The sequence below is a fragment of the Notolepis coatsorum genome, assembly GCF_963971535.1.
Source record: "Notolepis coatsorum genome assembly, chromosome: 3".
NCBI classification, from domain to species: domain Eukaryota; kingdom Metazoa; phylum Chordata; class Actinopteri; order Aulopiformes; family Paralepididae; genus Notolepis; species Notolepis coatsorum.
In genome coordinates, this window is record NC_140167.1 from 135,412,779 (window position 1) to 135,432,714 (window position 19,936).

General features: G+C 48.2%; 1 protein-coding gene across 5 annotated transcripts in view; it reads left to right on the plus strand.

The window, feature by feature from the left end:
• gulp1a (GULP PTB domain containing engulfment adaptor 1a) overlaps positions 1-19,936 on the plus strand; it is a 485,247-nt gene that overhangs the window by 446,352 nt on the left and 18,959 nt on the right. For 3 of the 5 annotated variants that reach the window (XM_084309768.1, XM_084309769.1, XM_084309767.1), the window contains 5 exons: positions 61-159; positions 278-415; positions 1,816-1,932; positions 2,860-2,946; positions 4,541-4,679. In XM_084309768.1, coding sequence (XP_084165894.1) covers positions 61-159; positions 278-415; positions 1,816-1,932; positions 2,860-2,946; positions 4,541-4,679 — 580 coding nt within the window. The remainder of the gene's footprint in view (positions 1-60; positions 160-277; positions 416-1,815; positions 1,933-2,859; positions 2,947-4,540; positions 4,680-19,936) is intronic. The other 2 variants (XM_084309770.1, XM_084309771.1) reach the window with 2 other exon arrangements.

The window sequence follows — 19,936 nt, forward strand, 5'->3', positions numbered from 1 at the left end:
GTGTTTTGTTTGCATTATTATCACAAAACCGCTTACATTTTCAATCTCTCCCCATGCCAGTTTCAAAGACATATCAAGAAGTCAGAGGGGCAGAAGACCCCAAAGGTGGAATTGCAAATCTCCATTTATGGAGTGAAGATACTTGATCCCAAGACGAAAGTGAGTCAACTATATATTTCAGCTCTGATTGTAAAATGTGCTGATTTCCCTTCTGACACGTTTTTTGTACCACCGAGCATGAAAGGGATTTATTAAAATACGAGCTTGTGTTTTTCAGGATGTGCAGTATAACTGTCAGCTGCATAGGATATCCTTCTGCGCAGACGATAAAACCGATAAAAGGATATTCACATTCATCTGCAAGGATTCAGAGTCCAACAAACACCTCTGCTATGTGTTTGACAGTGAGAAATGTGTAAGTGTTCTCAGCTTTGAGACTGCACTGAGTAGTTAAACTCATTCACAGTCGCAGAGATGTTACATTCACAAGTGTCATAGTGCTTGATGAATACATAATCAACAGGCAATTGGAACAATTAACCATTTCACTACCACACTACAAAGGGTTAACCCTTTCACGACCACACTACAAAGGGTCAACGCTTTCACGACCACACTACAAAGGGTCAACGCTTTCACTACCACACTACAAAGGGTTAACGCTTTCACTACCACCCTACAAAGGGATAACACTTTCACTACCACACTACAGAAGGTTAACCTTTCACTACCACACTACAGAAGGTTAACCTTTCTCTACCACACTACAGATGGTTAAACTAAATATATATTTAAAAATGTAAATAAATTAAAACGATTACATATTGTGGTGCTCCGATTGGTCATCAAGGTTCTAAACTGACCCATAGACACTAGAATGTCTAGTTTATGAGTTTCCTGCAGGGTATTCCATTAGGTACTGTAGGGGCAGAGAAGCCAAAAGCAGATCTACCATTTAACATGTTTGTTATAGTAAACTATGCCTTATTTCCATGAAGTAGAATCATGTTTAGATCAAGGTATAGTTGTGGTCCCTGTGCATATTGATGATGTTCTACATTGATCAACATGTGAGACATTACACTGGGTTGGTGGACTGTGTCCAGACATGGCTGCCCTGCTGATAGCTTTATAGGACCACAACAATGTCTAGCATTCACCAAGAAGGGTTTGACAAACACACCTCCAGTCAGCACGTACTGTATTCACGGCCCCCCAACATAGTAGAGCATAGAAAGAACAATGAACTTTGACCTCTTCAGCCCCCCCCCCCCCCCCAACATAACCAAGCATAGAAAGTACAATGAACTTTGACCTCTTCACGGCCCCCCAACATAGTCAAACATTGAAAGAATGATGAACTTTGACACCAAATAGTGACTTTTATTTTCCTTTTCCAAGCTATTTAACTTGATTAACAATTTGAGGCAGCGATTTAGACTTGGGTGTTCATTATCTCACAAGAAAAAAAGCTGCTATATCAAAGATTATATGATAAAGGGTTTTTTCATATCTTTTTCACAACTCCTCAAAGTCATGTTGTGACCCACAGGTTGAGAAGCACCAGGCTAATGGACAGGCCATCTCAGAATGTACCTATATCAAGCCCCACCCTCTTTTCTTGATCCTCCAATCACAACTGTTGCTTCCAAGCTAATTAAATGCACATTGAGTGTAAATAAAAGCTTTGATTCCACATATTCCAAGCTAATGAGGCATAATAGTTATCTGGAACCATCAAAATGGTTCCAATAATGACTATTCCCATGAATAATGTCACAGAGGAGTTTTTCTTTGGTTGATCCTGTGTTCCAGGCAGAAGAGATAACCTTAACTATCGGTCAGGCGTTCGACCTGGCATACAAGAAGTTCCTGGAATCCGGTGGCAAAGATGTGGAGACGCGGAAACAGATTGGAACTTTACAGAAAAGAGTATGTTTCAAATTGTGGCCTCTGGCTAAAGCAGCCCGCTTTTTTCTCACATTGGCTCCATAGCATAAGTTGTGGAGTGTTTTTAACTCAACCCAGACATTATTTTCTTCAAATACATTTTAGTATGCATGCTACAGCTTTGATCAGCAATGTTTTAAAGGTTATTGTTAAAATATGTTTTTTTCTGGTGACAAAGTCGGATATATTTGTATCAGGGCCAGGAAGAAATATTGATATCAAATAGTTTGATCTTAAAATCTAACAACCAATCTTTTAATCTATGCCCTTTTCAGTGGATGAGTGAAGATTTTCACTCAATCTTTTTTCTGTGCTGAGTTTCTGCTGAACTACTATGGAAACTCAGTTCACCAAATTAGAAACCAGGGCCATGAAGCATAATTGAATCAATATACAATTTAATCAGGACCCTGTGAATCTAAATTGAATCGGATAATCAATGCTGATACCCAGCTCTAGTATGTTTTTTTTTTATTTTTTTTTTTACCTTGACCACCAGGAAGTCCCTTGAGATTAAAATCTCTTTTTCGAGGGAGACCTCACCAAGATTGCACACCATTATGAAGTTACAAAATTATACATTAAAGCATGTTAAAAACTGACAATGGATAACTGATAATAATACTGAACATAATACAAAATCCAGCTTATGAATAGCAATTACACTATTTGTGCTTTGAACTCTCCCAGGCAGACAACGACATTAAGCTGTAGTGTGTTTTGAAGGTTATTCCATGACCAGGGTGCAAAACAGGAGAAAGCTGCTCTACCAAGTTCTGAGCAAATCCTGGGTACCTGGTAGAGCAGCTGTCTAGAGAAGACTCTAAAGGCTGGTGGTGAGTGATTACACAGATAAACAGGGAGTTGTACCGAATGCACAGTAATCTACCTGTTTACCTGCTTTTTTAGATTCAAGAACTGGAAACGGAAAACTCTGAGCTAAAGAAACAACTTCAAGATCTTGAAGACCAGCTGGAGATGTCTCCTGTACCACCAGTAAGACTGACCTCCACATAAATGCATCTTGTTTGTCTTTGTTTGTTTGTTTGACCTCCTCCAAGTAGCTATGGTAACATAATGCCTGTAGACACATGACCATATGTCCTTTTTGAAATTGTCTTCACAGCCAACATACTTGTGGTTGTATAGTGAGTTGAAATAATTTGGAATGTGAGTGCTAATAATCACCCCAAAAGCATCTAACCACCACTGTCTATGATCTAACTATCTAACTACTAACTATGATCATTCTCAGCAGTCAAACTTAAGTCTTTTTACACTGATGTTGATAATACATCACTCATCTGAACTTAAAACTAGCTATTTATCTGAACACTTAAACTATAGCTATTTCTCTGAACGTTTTTAAGTGTCTGATAGCTGTCTGCTCTGATATCCACACTGATGCTGTTTAAAATGCATGGCCTATCCAGAGCACAAGTCAGGGGTAGCCAGTCCTAGCTGTGTCTGAAGCCAAGCCATTACACACCTGATTGGTTTGATGAGCAATGTGAAATACATTGCCATCTAATTGGAGCAAAATGCCAGCACTCATGACAGCCCTCTGTGAATATAATGACCCATCCATCTCCAAGTGTCTACGATTAAATATGTGTCCATATCTAGCACGTCTAAGTCAAATAGCATTTGGAAATAATTATTGGTTCTTGGTTTAATTTGGTGCCAGGCAGGTGGGGTTTGTCACATACTATAGGACAGCACGGTAGGAGCCAGACACATTCAGAAACATTCAACATGCATTGAGCTTTGAATAGATTTAACGGAAACTTGCTCACAACATACATTAGAATCAGCTTTCAGTATCAGTAATTAGGAGATAGAAGCCCCCCCCCCCCCCAAACAGCAGTGAAACCCTAGTTGACCCAAGTCTACTTTCTGGTGGATCCCTCCTTCTCTCTCAAACTGCCTGTCATCTCTTCTCAGCTTCTGCACATAAACTCCTCTAATGAATCCTACATGCTGCAGAGGCCTTCCTCTCTCTTCTGGTGTCACAACCTCAAGTCCTCCTCCTGTCTGGAGATCTCCTCCGTCACACTCACCCCAATGAGCTCGCCGGAGTCCAACCTGTCTGCCGGCCTACTAACCCCTCCGCCCGCCAAACCTGCTCTCCTCTCTCCAAAGCCCACCGAGGGGTCCAGCATCCCGCGGCCTCGTGTAAAAACACCCTATATGCTTCTTTATTCCTGCTCTGGAGCAGGCATGTCAGGGGGTCAATTCCCTTTCAGTCCGGGAAGTGAATTTCCTTCATAATTCAAATGTCATGGCATTGTAAGGTTGTCCTACCCAACCTATTGACAGGTAATTGAGAATGAATGCGCCGTCATCAGCAAATTCTGTTTTCTATTTGGAATGGATCGAATTGAAAGGGAATTGACCCAAATGGAGCACTTTCTTGATATTTTTGCTTACTATTTTCTCCTGTCTTCCTTTTGCTATTTATCTTAAGTTCTGTGGCCCATGTAGAAGTGCTTTGACACAAACTAGAACTTACTTGGTCGTGAGGAAATCACATTCCATCCTCCCAACCTCCTTCTTTGTTGTTGTTGTTATTTCTTGTAACTTCCTACAGGCAGGTAGTATCTCCATGAAGCCCCAGTCCATGGACGTATTCGACATGGTGCCCTTCTCACCGGTGACTCCTCTGGTGCCCATACCCACCAGCAATGGTAGCCCACCACCTCCACCCACAACGTTGCCACCAGACTTAAGTGAGTATATTTCTGGTCACATTTTCCATTACACCAGAAATATTTCTTGATTGCATAGTTGAAAGGCCTCTAAAAACTGCCACTGTGAGCATGTAACACTAAGTGCTTTGTTTAATGCATTGGAATCAAATCGTGGGTGTGTTTACTCCTGCGGGTTGGTAGGTTAGACGAGGCAAGAATACCCAAATCTTACATCTGCCCTAATAAACCGTGACCACACCCTGACCTGTAAAAGATCGTTTTGGTCAGCTTCCTAATGAACCTTGGAGCAATTAGTTTGAAGTTAGAATACAATTGGGCCAAAAAAATTTTTATCTGGGCAATAATAATTTACTAAAAACTAGGGACAACTAGGGAAAGTCCATGTGATAGCTTGGAAAGACAGCTGACAGGAGGGAATAGACCCCATCGCGGCTGGCATGGGTTAGCACCCCATTACAGCGGTGGTACAGTTTTGCTGCAACCAAAGAAAGCTACGACCAATACTGGGAAAAGACCTTGTCCAGCGAGTCTGTAAGAGCAGGGGTGGAAGATGACTCACAGGCAGATTACACGGTTACAGACCATGGAACAGACAGGACAGGGTCTCGGACATGTCCTCCAGAGCAAGACTATAGAGAACAGCACTATGAGTAGGATGAATGCATCAGTGGAGGGTAGAGGTGGAGCGGTAGATGGAAATTAATCTCCAGATCTGTCCTTGTGGCTGGCAGACACCGTAAAAAGCCTTAGAATACATCAGGGAAGGAAGAAGTGCTTGGTAGAGGGAGTGCAGGTTTGCCGCATTGATCAGTACTTCTTAAGAAGTCAGTGAAGTCAGTCGGGTGAAGTTCAGCGACCAGGTAGAAAATCACAGTTCAAAGGATATCATTAACCCTGTCACTGAGGAGGAGGGGGCAATCGCTGGAGGAGGGGATGTAGATGGTACTGAGGCCAGACTGCCGGACAGAGAGAAGAGCTGTGGGTTAAATGGCCTAGAGCAAATTAAAGGAAAAATGGGATTTTATAATGATGTTAAATGGGGTCAGAGGAACAGTGGTAAATAGAGTAGATGGGAGATTCAGGTTCAGGTGTTCAGACATTCAGACCGTCAGGTTTTAAACTATGTGGGTATTAAACCGGAAGAAGAACTGTCAGGTTCTAAATAGTGTGACCATCAAATGGGTTTTAAACTGTGTCAGGCAATATTTGTATTGTTATTATCGGCATTGCTTTTATTCTGTCTATTTTATGCTAATTCTATGTCTATTTTACTGCTGTGAAGCACTTTGGGCTGTAATTCTTGTATGAAAGGTGCTATACAAATAAAGTGTATTATTACTATTATTACTATTATTATTATTATTATTATTATTATTATTATTATTATTATTATTATTATTATTATTATTATTATTATTATTATTATTATTATTATTATTATTATTATTATTATTATTAATATTATTATTATTATTATTATTATTATTATTATTATTATTATTATTATTATTATTATTATTATTATTATTATTATTATTATTATTATTATTATTATTATTATTATTATTATTATTATTATTATTATTATTATTATTATCATTATCATTGAATATGGTGATGAAAGATTTGGAACCATTGATAGAAAGAGGGTAGAGAGATTGTCAGTTAGGTCCAGACAGCAGAAATAAATAGAGAAACTAGTGAAGGAGAGGAGACAGCTAAGAAAGCAGTGAAGAAAGGTGCCAGTGGATGACAGTTAATTGTTTGCAAGAAGAACTAATAAATCAGTACTCAGGAGGGCAGACCAACTTAGTAGGAAGCAACACCGGCGCCCCCCAAGGAACTGTGCTGTCACCCTTCCTCTTCACCCTCTATACCTCAGACTTCTGCTGCAACTCAAGTGGGTGCCACCTGCAGAAGTTCTCTGACGACTCCTCCATCGTAAGCCGACGATGATGAGGAGGAGTATAGAGCCCTTGTGGAGAGCTTTGTGGGGTGGAGTGACAGCAACCACCTCCAACTCAACACCAGTAAGACCAAGGAGCTGGTGGTGGACTTCCGGAGGGGCAAGAAGAGCCCCCCCCCCCCCGATTCCCATCACCATCCGAGGGTAGGAGGTGGAGGTGGTGGAGTCATATAAGTTCCTTGGGGTACACCTGAACAATAAACTAGACTGGTCGGACAACACAGAGGCCCTCTACAGGAAGGGACAGAGCAGGCTGTTCTTCCTGAGGAGACTCAGGTCCTTCAATGTTTGCAATAGACTGCTGCAGTAATTCTACCAGTCTGTAGTAGCCAGCATCCTATTCCATGCTGTGGCATGCTGGGGGGGCTACACCAACTCGAGGGACACCAACAAACTCAACAAGTTGGTGAGGAAGGCTAGCTCTGTGGTGGGAGTCGAGCTGGTCAAGTGATGGCAGAGAGGGGGATGAGAAGGAAGCTGGCTGCTATCCTGGAGAATCCCTCCCACCCCCTCTACGACGAGCTAGTCAAGATGAGAAGCACGTTCAGCCACAGACTCATACCCCCCCGACACTCAACTAACCGCCTCGGACAGTCCTTCATACCAGCGGCCATCAGGTTCCACAACAGTGGGCAGGGACTGCTGCCAGACATTCAACTAGAATAGGAACCTAAAAAGGACAATAACACTACCGTATGCATACTGCACCTTATGTGAATACTGTATATTTCAGTTCTGTAGCGTTATGGCTTGCTCAGCACCTGTCTGCATATATCTCGCTTCAGCGTATATACACTGAATAAAAAATTCCACCATGTACCTTTACATGCCAGCATTCATCTGGCCACACCCCCATCTGCTTACCTACATAAGCAGGGGTGGGGCCACACACTCATCTCCCTCTCAAATTTCAGCCACAAGCTAAGTGCTGCTCACATGCCCACTTGACGTGGATAAAAATATTTAGTCTGAGGAAAGGAAGAACAAGGAGATACGTTGACGTCATATCTTTATTTTCTCTCTCACTATTTTCGAGAAAATGCAGCGATATTGTCTTCGTCACTGGAGTGTCTGGAAGATGATGATCATTCTAAACCTCCACCGGTTTTTTCGTATTAGGGGCTCGCGTCGCTAATATACTCCCCAAACTGCAGTCCTCCTTTGCTGCGGCTGGATGGGTTTGACCCTCCTGCTATGCAGCTGGACTGTGGAAGTCTGTTGTGAGGGACTGGTTGGTTTTCAAGCCTGGGTGAGTAATGTTTGCTTGCGAGCACCACTTGTCTGTTAGTGCTATGGGGGCTAGCTGACCATTTTTACGAAAGCCGGCCCCAGATTAGGGTCCTCTGTTCAGCCTCTTAGGCGACGGCGGGGGATCTTGGTCTGAAGCCCATTATAGTCAACTAGTGGGCCGCGACCAGGAACTGGTGATCCCAGGATTCTCTGGACAAGCGGATGCTTCTCTGTCCCGTGCAGGCCCCATCTTTCATATACAAATGAGAGTATACCCTAACGAGGAAATGTGGGCATGGATGTTCGTTATCAGAAGATCCATGTTCACGTCGGCTGCAGCCCAGATGGGACTTGTGCTGGCTCTGCCGGATGTCTGGTAAAATCACAGTTGTAAACTGTGTTGACATCTCTTTTTCTCTTCTCTCTTAAAGGATGAGGAGGGTTTCAGACGGCGGCCTTTCTGAAGTGTGGCTTGTTATGTCGTTTTGTACAGTTCAGGTGATAGCTGCTTAGCTTGCGTGCTAGTTGTGGCCTACCTGTTAGCCAGTCAGCTGTTAGCTGCGGCGCTAGCCCGTTGTGTCACTAGGCTAGGAAACGTTAGCTTGGTGCTATCAGTCGAGAGCGGCTGTTAGCTTGATGCTACACTGTTGAACATTGCTATGACTATAACATGCCTTAAAACACTCTGACTATGACGTCATCTTTGACAGAGGATGTTAGTTGAACCTACACCGGGAGCCCTGCCAGCGAGGACTGCGTCAACATGGAGAACCGTAGCGGCTGGGTGGCGCAGCGACGCTGCCCTCGTCGTCAACACAGGAATACTGTGTTCAACGTTGGTGCCCCGTTAGCCAGATTGCAGTTCGCTTGGCCTGCGCTCAGGGTAGGAAAGGTCCCGACCGGACCTTAAACACTTCTTCTTCCTTCCCTTCTAAATGTTTTGTAATAACGATGTTTTCCAAAACGGGTGTTGCTGCAATACATTTAGGATACAACGCGTGTTGTGTGTGAATTGTCTTGTCACTGGTATAGCGTCTCTCTCCATACAAATCGGGTTGTTGTTTTACATGTGTAAAAATGATCTGGTTAGTTGTGTTGAGAACATCATGTGTGTTCAGGTACCGTGAACTCACAACTAAGGGGGTTAATTAACCTATGTATAAAGCTATGCTTAGTGACATATGAGTGAAGAATGAATTCTTTTCTCAGCCTGTAATGACAATGAACAGTGTGTTCACATATTAACAGCGTTACCTGTTCAACTTGGCCGTATCAAGGGTAAGGTAGGAGGGGTGATCCCCCCGGTTTCCCTGGGGCTTCCCCACCCTCCTTTCAGACATGTTGTTTACAATATATTGTGTCACTGTGTTTGTGGGGATAGGATGTAACCCTCAGCTTAATTGCTGGGGTTGTGCTAACCGCTTGAGAAACTATATTTTCCTAAAGAAAAGATTGTTTGGTCGCTTATCGTGTGTGCTTAGCAAGGCCTGTGGCCGATACATAATCGAGGATTCTGTATTCTCTCGTTATGAAAAACGGCGTTCCTCTGTAGCAAGAGTGTACTTGCCATTTATTGTGGTGATAAAGGGTTGTGTGTGTCTTGTGATCTACAACTGGGTTAGGTTTGGCCACAGAAGCACATGTGTAAGTCTGGTACCGGGGCTCTTAAGGGGGCCCTCTCTATTCTGTGTTTTTTCCTTAGTAAAAATCAGATAGCAGGTTAGCACATGAGCTGTGTGAAGCTGTTAGACACTTCATGTAGCTGACTGTGACTGTGTCATGCTCTTTTTTGTCATTACATCGTATCATGGGTGTGGGGTCGTAAAGGGGTGCACTGGTAATCCTTTCCTCCCCTTTTTGATGGGCAGAGGTTAAAACCTCCTGTCCTTCAAGGTTCCTGTCACGTTGCTGTTCGGCACGTTACAGGGTAAGAAGGGGGGGGGGGGGGGTTTCCTGGTCCCACGCCCTGGAAGATTGGGCGTGTGCACAGCAGAAATTCCCCCGCCATAGAGTACGTCACTGTGCGCGTCTCTGTTGGTAAGACTTCCGTGAGTTGTTCAGGTCCATATGCTGGATCTGTTTCAGGGAGTTGTCAGAGCTCCTCCTCACGAAGCTCCTACTTGGGCCTTCTGTGAGTTAGGACTCTCCTTCCCTGTGAGGGAGCCTCCTCAGAGTTCAGAGCCTCCTCCTCAGATTGTCAAGGTGAGTAGAACTTCAAAAAGGAGTCCTGCTCTATTGTGTGTGTATTCGATTCAATTCGATTATTGAGTGTGTATTGGTTCAGTGCCTCCTCCTCGGAGAGCCCTAACCCAAATTTTACATAGCTCAATGTTGCAATATATTCTTTTCAATCTATACAGCTCGCGTGGGAAGTCTCTCTGGGGATTTCCGTCTCCTCCCTATGGGAGGGTGGTGGGATGTAAAAATGTAAAAAATTTTACCCTCAGCTGCGTCACGAGGGATTCATGTCAGTCTGTGTTCTTTCTTTTTTGAATAAAAAGAGGAAGGTACATGAAGCACGACGGCTCCGTGTCGTTCTCCCAGGCGACTTGGAGGAACAATGTTTGGTGTCTTGCTAGACTATCCATTGATGTGTTTGGGTCTCGACGCATACATAGTGCTGGCTCGGTGTGTTTCTGTTAAAGAATCACACAGGGGCTAAGTGCGCCTTGGTTGCTTGTTAAAACAGCGTTTTTTATAGGGCAACTGGGATGGAGTTTTGTCTCTTCCGAGCGCCAGTTTACTAGGTTGTCTCGATGAATTATCGTTCATATCTGGGGGATGTTAACGGAATAGATCAAAACATAGGTAGAGGGGTCTCACGCCCTTGGGGTGGGCCACTGAGCACGGTCTAAATGGGGACCGTCTGGGTGGCGCCCTCTTTTCATGTTTTAGATCGACACGCATACCTACCCCCTCTTCTGGAGTGGGCATGTCGGCGTGGTTAGGACACGGGACTGGTCTGGTCGCGCTGGTCCAGGTCAGTTAACCCGTTGTCCGCCGGGGATGCAGATCTGCTGTTCTGGTACCCTGAGGGACTTGTGCTTTTTTCAGGGGGGAAAATGCCGGGTTGGTCCGGGTGTCACAGGGTTAGGCGCTATGGAGACCCTTTGTTGGGTACATATTGTACTCTGCACTATCGTAATGGCTTACGGCCATACCAACCTGTACACGCCCGATCTCGTCCGATCTCGGACGCTACGCAGGTTCGGTCCTGGTTAGTACTTGGTTGGGAGACCGCCTGGGAATACCAAGTGCGGTGTGCTTAGGGCTGGTTCTCCATTCTTTTCGCTCCTCTCTCACGCGTGGCGAAGAGGGGGCTGTTGGGGTGGTCTTGGACCTCCTCTGGTAACCCTGTGCTTCCCGTGCCGCCGGGCCCGGTCCGAAGTAAAGTTTCGTTGATACCGTAGGCCTGGGATAGCCCTTTTTTGAAAACTGAAACACTTGTACTGCGGTATAGCCAGTGTATGCCCGCAGGTGTGTTTTGGAGTTTTTTCTTGAGGGGTTATAGGAACAACCACCGTCTGTACAGAGAGGGTGGTTGATTCCCTGGTATGTTGGAGCAGAGTCAACTCCCGGGTTACCCGATTGAGTGTGCCCCTGCACGTTCATGACGTCTGCCAATCATTTCAGCCTTCTCTGCCTCGACCCCTCTGGGTGTTTTTTTTTTAATGGAGGCTTTGTCATGCAACAACGCCAGCATACGCCCCTTCCGCCGGGGGGGCTGTTTTCAGCTGACTCCTTTGGCGCCTGTCTCATCCGCAGTGCTCCAGGCTCAGGTTACAGCCTGTTGCCTGGTTTCCCCGGTGCGCTGCCTGCTTCCGTTGGTTAACCTTTTTTGTGTGCTTACGGCCATGCTGACTGCCTGTTCTGCAGGGTCAGTGTGCCAGGCGGTGTGCTATTGGGGGGAAAGGGCCCGCTCTTGGAGGGGCCTTATCCGAATACGCTGGCGATGTGGGGGGTGGTGGTGTCACTAGGTGACCACCTGGTGGGGTCTTGATGCCTGGCGTCATTGACATCTCCGGGCCCCCGTTTTCCAGGGGATCCAGTCCCTTCAGTGGGTCTGGGTCTTCCTTCGCGCTCCACTGCTACGGCCTTGCCACGGGGTTGGGTTTTGCTCTTGACCCCGTGATTTCTGGGGGCAGTAACAAGGTTGTTCCTTCCGTTCGTTCCCGGGTGGCATGCGGGTTGTGCGTGTGTGTAGTCGTGGGGTCAAGCCACGGTCTGCTCACCCTGTGCGTTGAGTTGCTTGAGTGCCTCTTCGCACGGTCGGATCCGTCGCCCTCCCGTGAACCTCCAATAGGGGGGGTATCCTCCATTAGGGAGGGTCGGGGGGGCTCGGTCCTCCCCGGTCTGATGGTTGTGGGGGGCCTCAGCGGGGTACATTCGTCGGGCTATGGCTCCGCTCAGCCCCTGTTATGCAGACAGGTGCTGAGCAAGCCATAATGCTACAGAACGAAGGGTTATGTATATAACCCAGTTCTGTGAGTTATGGTGCGCTCAGCACATGGACGCCGCTGCGGCCCTTGATTTTTCATTGTGGTGAAATTTGTTGGGAAGGAGATGAGTGTGGCCCCACCCCTGCTTATGTAGTTAAGCGGATGGGGGTGTGGCCAGATGAATGCTGGCATGTAAAGGTACATGGTGGAATTTTTTATTCAGTGTATATACGCTGAAGCGAGATATATGCAGACAGGTGCTGAGCGCACCATAACTCACAGAACTGGGTTATATACATAACCCTTCGTTAGTTAGATAGTCAATTATAACACTACCTTATCATGCATACTGCACCTTATGTGATACTGTGAATACTGTATATTTCAGTTAGTTAGATAGTAAATTATATTGACTTATTTGTTTACACTGCTTGTGTTGTTTTTACTACCTGTAAAAGATAGGTCAGTTGTTACTTTTATTGTAGCTGTTAATTGGTTTTGATTCTCATATCCAACTGCCAATACTGAAGCATCTAAAACGTTAGGTTATGACTATAACCAAGTTCTGTTAGTATAGTGACGCTCGGCGTCACTCTCTGCACTGTCCTCGCACACGTGCACGCGCACTGAATAAAGACCACAATGTACCTTTAATCCCAATATTTGTCTGACCACACCCCTATCAGCTTACCCATATAAGCAGGGGTGGGGCCACCCACTCGCCTCCTTCCCAAGCTTTCACCACAAGGCGAGATCAAGGGCTGCAGCGGCGTCGGACGCCGAGCGTCACTATACTAACAGAACTTGGTTATAGTCATAACCTAACGTTCTGTATCGTATAGCTCTCGCTCAGCGTCACTCTCTGCACAAGGGAGGCCGAGCGACAAATACACCCCGCTGAAAGCCCCCCACAACGGACCCGACCGTGAGAAGAGGCACTCAAGCAACTCAACGCACAGGGTGAGCAGACCGTGGCTTGACCCCACGACTACACACACGCACAACCCGCATGCCACCCGGGAACGGAGGGAACAACCTCGTTACTGCCCCCAGAATCACGGGGTCAAGGGCAAACCCAACCCCGTGGCAAGGCCGTAGCAGCGGAGCGCGAAGGAAGATCCAGACCCACCAAAGGGACTGGACCCCCTGGAACGGGGGCCCGGAGAAGTCCATGATGCCAGCATCAAGACCCCACCAGGTGGGCACTTAGTGACCCCGCCCCCCACATCGCCAGCGTATTCGGACAAAGGCCCCTCAGCCGAGCGGGCCCTGTCCCCCCAATAGTACACCGCCTGGCACACTGACCCTGCAGAACAGGCAGTCAGCATGGCCGTAAGCACACAAAAAAGGTTAACCAACGGAAGCAGGCAGCGCACCGGGGAAAAACCAGGCAACAGGCTGTTAACCCTAGCCTGGAGACTGCGGACGAGACAGACGCCAGAGGGGACAGCTGAACACAGCCGCACCGGCGGAAGGGGCGTAAGCTGGCGGTGTTGCATGACCAAGCCTCCATTTAAAAAGCCCCCACCCAGAGGGTTGAGGCAGAGAAGGCTGACACGATTGGCAGACGTCATGAACGTGCAGGGGCACCCTCAACCGGTGAACCCGGGAGTTGACACTGCTCCAACACACCAGGGAATCAACCACCTTGGTGTTACCCAATGCTGTGGTTGTTCCTATAACCCCTCAAGAAAAAAACTCCAAAACACACCTGCGGGTATACACCGGCTATACCGCAGTACAAGTGTTTCAGTTTTCAAAAAAGGGTTAACCCAGGCCTACGGGTCGACGAAACATGACTTCGGACCGGGCCCGGCGATACGGGAAGCACAGGGTCACCAGAGGAGGTCAAAGACCACCCCAACAGGCCCCTCTTCGCCATGCGTGAGAGAGGAGCGAAAAAGAATGGAGAACCAGCCCCAAGCACACCGTACTTGGTATTCCCAGGCGGTCTCCCAACCAAGTACTAACCAGGACCAACCTGTGTAGCGGCCGAGATCTGACGAGATCGAGCGTGTACAGGTTGGCATGGCCGTAAGCCATTACGACAGTGCTGAGTAAAAAATGTACCCAACCAGGGTCTCCATAGCGCTTAACCCTGTGACACCCAGACCGACCTGGCATTTTTCCCCCTGAAAAAAGCCCAAGTCCCTCAGGGTACCAGAACAGCAGATCTGCATCCCCGGCGGACAACGGGTTCAACTGATCCGGACCAGCGTGACCAGAACCAGTCCCGTGCCCTAACCATGCCGACATGCCTACTCCAGGAGAAGGGGCAGATATGCGTGTTGATCTTAAACATGAAAAGAAGGCGCCACCCAGACGTTCGGGCGAACCGCGCCCGGTGGCCCACCCCCAGGGCGTGAGACCCCTCTACATATGTTCAGATCCATTCCGTCATCATCCCCCAGATATGAACGAGAATCCGTCAATAACCAAACCAGGTCGTCGGATTTGGTCGTCGGAAGACAAAAAAAACTCCATCCCAGTTGCTTTATAAAAACGCCGTTTTAACCTCAAGCAACCAAGGCGTGCCAGTCAGTCGCCTGTTTACAGAACACCCCGAGCTAGCACTATACGTGCGTCGGGACACACCCACATCAATGAACAGGCTATTTAGACCTGTCATTGAATCCCCAAGGCGCCCAGGGGAACGACAAGAGGGGTGTGATACTTCCTAATTCCAACTCTTTTTAGTAGAAAAGAAGGAAGCACCAACAGTATGTATCCCAGTCTACACAGCCGGGGGTAAAAATTTTTCACATTTTTACATCCCACCACCCTCCCATAGGAAGGAGACGGGAATCCCCAGAGAGACTTCCCACGCGAGCTGTACAGAATATATTGCACCTTGAGCCATGTAAAAAATTGGTTTTAGGGCTCTCCGGGGAGGAGGCACTGAACCCATACACACTCAATAATCTAATTGAATCGAATACATACACAATAGAGTAGGACTCCTTCTAGAGGGTCCACTCACCTTGACAATCTGAGGAGGAGGCTCTGTAATCTGAAGGAGGCTCCCTCCTCACGGAAGGCGTCCCAACTCACAGAAGGCCCGAATAGGAGCTTGGTGAGGAGGAGCCCTGACCACCCCCCGAAACAGATCCATCACATGGACCTGAACAGCACACGGAAGTCCTACCAACAGAGACGCGCACGGTGACGTACTCTATGGCGGGGGGATTTCTGCGGTGCACACGCCCAATATTCCAGGCCGTGGGACCAGGAACCCCCCCCCCCTCACCCTGTAACGTGCCGAACCGCAACGTGACAGGAACCTTGAAGGACAGGTGGGTTTACCCCTGACCAACAGAAAAAAGGGGGAGGAAAGGTTACCAGTTCACCCCTTTACGACCCCACACCCATGATACGATGTAATGACAAAAAGAGAGTATGACACAGTCATAGTCAGCTCTATGAAACGTCTGACAGCTTCACACAGCGCATGAGCTAACCTGCTATCTGATTTTTACTAAGGAAAAAACACAGAATAGAGAGGGCTCTCCAAGAGCCCCGGTACCAAACTTACACATGTGCTTCTGTGGCCAGTCCAACCCAGTTGTAGGTCACATGACACACGTCAAGCCACGGTCTGCTCACCCTGTGCGTTGAGTTGCTTGAGTGCCTCTTCGCACGGTCGGATCCGTCGCCCTCCCGTGAACCTCCAATAGGGGGGGTATCCTCCATTAGGGAGGGTCGGGGGGGCTCGGTCCTCCCCGGTCTGATGGTTGTGGGGGGCCTCAGCGGGGTACATTCGTCGGGCTATGGCTCCGCTCAGCCCCTGTTATGCAGACAGGTGCTGAGCAAGCCATAATGCTACAGAACGAAGGGTTATGTATATAACCCAGTTCTGTGAGTTATGGTGCGCTCAGCACATGGACGCCGCTGCGGCCCTTGATTTTTCATTGTGGTGAAATTTGTTGGGAAGGAGATGAGTGTGGCCCCACCCCTGCTTATGTAGTTAAGCGGATGGGGGTGTGGCCAGATGAATGCTGGCATGTAAAGGTACATGGTGGAATTTTTTATTCAGTGTATATACGCTGAAGCGAGATATATGCAGACAGGTGCTGAGCGCACCATAACTCACAGAACTGGGTTATATACATAACCCTTCGTTAGTTAGATAGTCAATTATAACACTACCTTATCATGCATACTGCACCTTATGTGATACTGTGAATACTGTATATTTCAGTTAGTTAGATAGTAAATTATATTGACTTATTTGTTTACACTGCTTGTGTTGTTTTTACTACCTGTAAAAGATAGGTCAGTTGTTACTTTTATTGTAGCTGTTAATTGGTTTTGATTCTCATATCCAACTGCCAATACTGAAGCATCTAAAACGTTAGGTTATGACTATAACCAAGTTCTGTTAGTATAGTGACGCTCGGCGTCACTCTCTGCACTGTCCTCGCACACGTGCACGCGCACTGAATAAAGACCACAATGTACCTTTAATCCCAATATTTGTCTGACCACACCCCTATCAGCTTACCCATATAAGCAGGGGTGGGGCCACCCACTCGCCTCCTTCCCAAGCTTTCACCACAAGGCGAGATCAAGGGCTGCAGCGGCGTCGGACGCCGAGCGTCACTATACTAACAGAACTTGGTTATAGTCATAACCTAACGTTCTGTATCGTATAGCTCTCGCTCAGCGTCACTCTCTGCACAAGGGAGGCCGAGCGACAAATACACCCCGCTGAAAGCCCCCCACAACGGACCCGACCGTGAGAAGAGGCACTCAAGCAACTCAACGCACAGGGTGAGCAGACCGTGGCTTGACCCCACGACTACACACACGCACAACCCGCATGCCACCCGGGAACGGAGGGAACAACCTCGTTACTGCCCCCAGAATCACGGGGTCAAGGGCAAACCCAACCCCGTGGCAAGGCCGTAGCAGCGGAGCGCGAAGGAAGATCCAGACCCACCAAAGGGACTGGACCCCCTGGAACGGGGGCCCGGAGAAGTCCATGATGCCAGCATCAAGACCCCACCAGGTGGGCACTTAGTGACCCCGCCCCCCACATCGCCAGCGTATTCGGACAAAGGCCCCTCAGCCGAGCGGGCCCTGTCCCCCCAATAGTACACCGCCTGGCACACTGACCCTGCAGAACAGGCAGTCAGCATGGCCGTAAGCACACAAAAAAGGTTAACCAACGGAAGCAGGCAGCGCACCGGGGAAAAACCAGGCAACAGGCTGTTAACCCTAGCCTGGAGACTGCGGACGAGACAGGCGCCAGAGGGGACAGCTGAACACAGCCGCACCGGCGGAAGGGGCGTAAGCTGGCGGTGTTGCATGACCAAGCCTCCATTTAAAAAGCCCCCACCCAGAGGGTTGAGGCAGAGAAGGCTGACACGATTGGCAGACGTCATGAACGTGCAGGGGCACCCTCAACCGGTGAACCCGGGAGTTGACACTGCTCCAACACACCAGGGAATCAACCACCTTGGTGTTACCCAATGCTGTGGTTGTTCCTATAACCCCTCAAGAAAAAAACTCCAAAACACACCTGCGGGTATACACCGGCTATACCGCAGTACAAGTGTTTCAGTTTTCAAAAAAGGGTTAACCCAGGCCTACGGGTCGACGAAACATGACTTCGGACCGGGCCCGGCGATACGGGAAGCACAGGGTCACCAGAGGAGGTCAAAGACCACCCCAACAGGCCCCTCTTCGCCATGCGTGAGAGAGGAGCGAAAAAGAATGGAGAACCAGCCCCAAGCACACCGTACTTGGTATTCCCAGGCGGCCTCCCAACCAAGTACTAACCAGGACCAACCTGTGTAGCGGCCGAGATCTGACGAGATCGAGCGTGTACAGGTTGGCATGGCCGTAAGCCATTACGACAGTGCTGAGTAAAAAATGTACCCAACCAGGGTCTCCATAGCGCTTAACCCTGTGACACCCAGACCGACCTGGCATTTTTCCCCCTGAAAAAAGCCCAAGTCCCTCAGGGTACCAGAACAGCAGATCTGCATCCCCGGCGGACAACGGGTTCAACTGATCCGGACCAGCGTGACCAGAACCAGTCCCGTGCCCTAACCATGCCGACATGCCTACTCCAGGAGAAGGGGCAGATATGCGTGTTGATCTTAAACATGAAAAGAAGGCGCCACCCAGACGTTCGGGCGAACCGCGCCCGGTGGCCCACCCCCAGGGCGTGAGACCCCTCTACATATGTTCAGATCCATTCCGTCATCATCCCCCAGATATGAACGAGAATCCGTCAATAACCAAACCAGGTCGTCGGATTTGGTCGTCGGAAGACAAAAAAAACTCCATCCCAGTTGCTTTATAAAAACGCCGTTTTAACCTCAAGCAACCAAGGCGTGCCAGTCAGTCGCCTGTTTACAGAACACCCCGAGCTAGCACTATACGTGCGTCGGGACACACCCACATCAATGAACAGGCTATTTAGACCTGTCATTGAATCCCCAAGGCGCCCAGGGGAACGACAAGAGGGGTGTGATACTTCCTAATTCCAACTCTTTTTAGTAGAAAAGAAGGAAGCACCAACAGTATGTATCCCAGTCTACACAGCCGGGGGTAAAAATTGTTCACATTTTTACATCCCACCACCCTCCCATAGGAAGGAGACGGGAATCCCCAGAGAGACTTCCCACGCGAGCTGTACAGAATATATTGCACCTTGAGCCATGTAAAAAATTGGTTTTAGGGCTCTCCGGGGAGGAGGCACTGAACCCATACACACTCAATAATCTAATTGAATCGAATACATACACAATAGAGTAGGACTCCTTCTAGAGGGTCCACTCACCTTGACAATCTGAGGAGGAGGCTCTGTAATCTGAAGGAGGCTCCCTCCTCACGGAAGGCGTCCCAACTCACAGAAGGCCCGAATAGGAGCTTGGTGAGGAGGAGCCCTGACCACCCCCCGAAACAGATCCATCACATGGACCTGAACAGCACACGGAAGTCCTACCAACAGAGACGCGCACGGTGACGTACTCTATGGCGGGGGGATTTCTGCGGTGCACACGCCCAATATTCCAGGCCGTGGGACCAGGAACCCCCCCCCTCACCCTGTAACGTGCCGAACCGCAACGTGACAGGAACCTTGAAGGACAGGTGGGTTTACCCCTGACCAACAGAAAAAAGGGGGAGGAAAGGTTACCAGTTCACCCCTTTACGACCCCACACCCATGATACGATGTAATGACAAAAAGAGAGTATGACACAGTCATAGTCAGCTCTATGAAACGTCTGACAGCTTCACACAGCGCATGAGCTAACCTGCTATCTGATTTTTACTAAGGAAAAAACACAGAATAGAGAGGGCTCTCCAAGAGCCCCGGTACCAAACTTACACATGTGCTTCTGTGGCCAGTCCAACCCAGTTGTAGGTCACATGACACACGTCAAGCCACGGTCTGCTCACCCTGTGCGTTGAGTTGCTTGAGTGCCTCTTCGCACGGTCGGATCCGTCGCCCTCCCGTGAACCTCCAATAGGGGGGGTATCCTCCATTAGGGAGGGTCGGGGGGGCTCGGTCCTCCCCGGTCTGATGGTTGTGGGGGGCCTCAGCGGGGTACATTCGTCGGGCTATGGCTCCGCTCAGCCCCTGTTATGCAGACAGGTGCTGAGCAAGCCATAATGCTACAGAACGAAG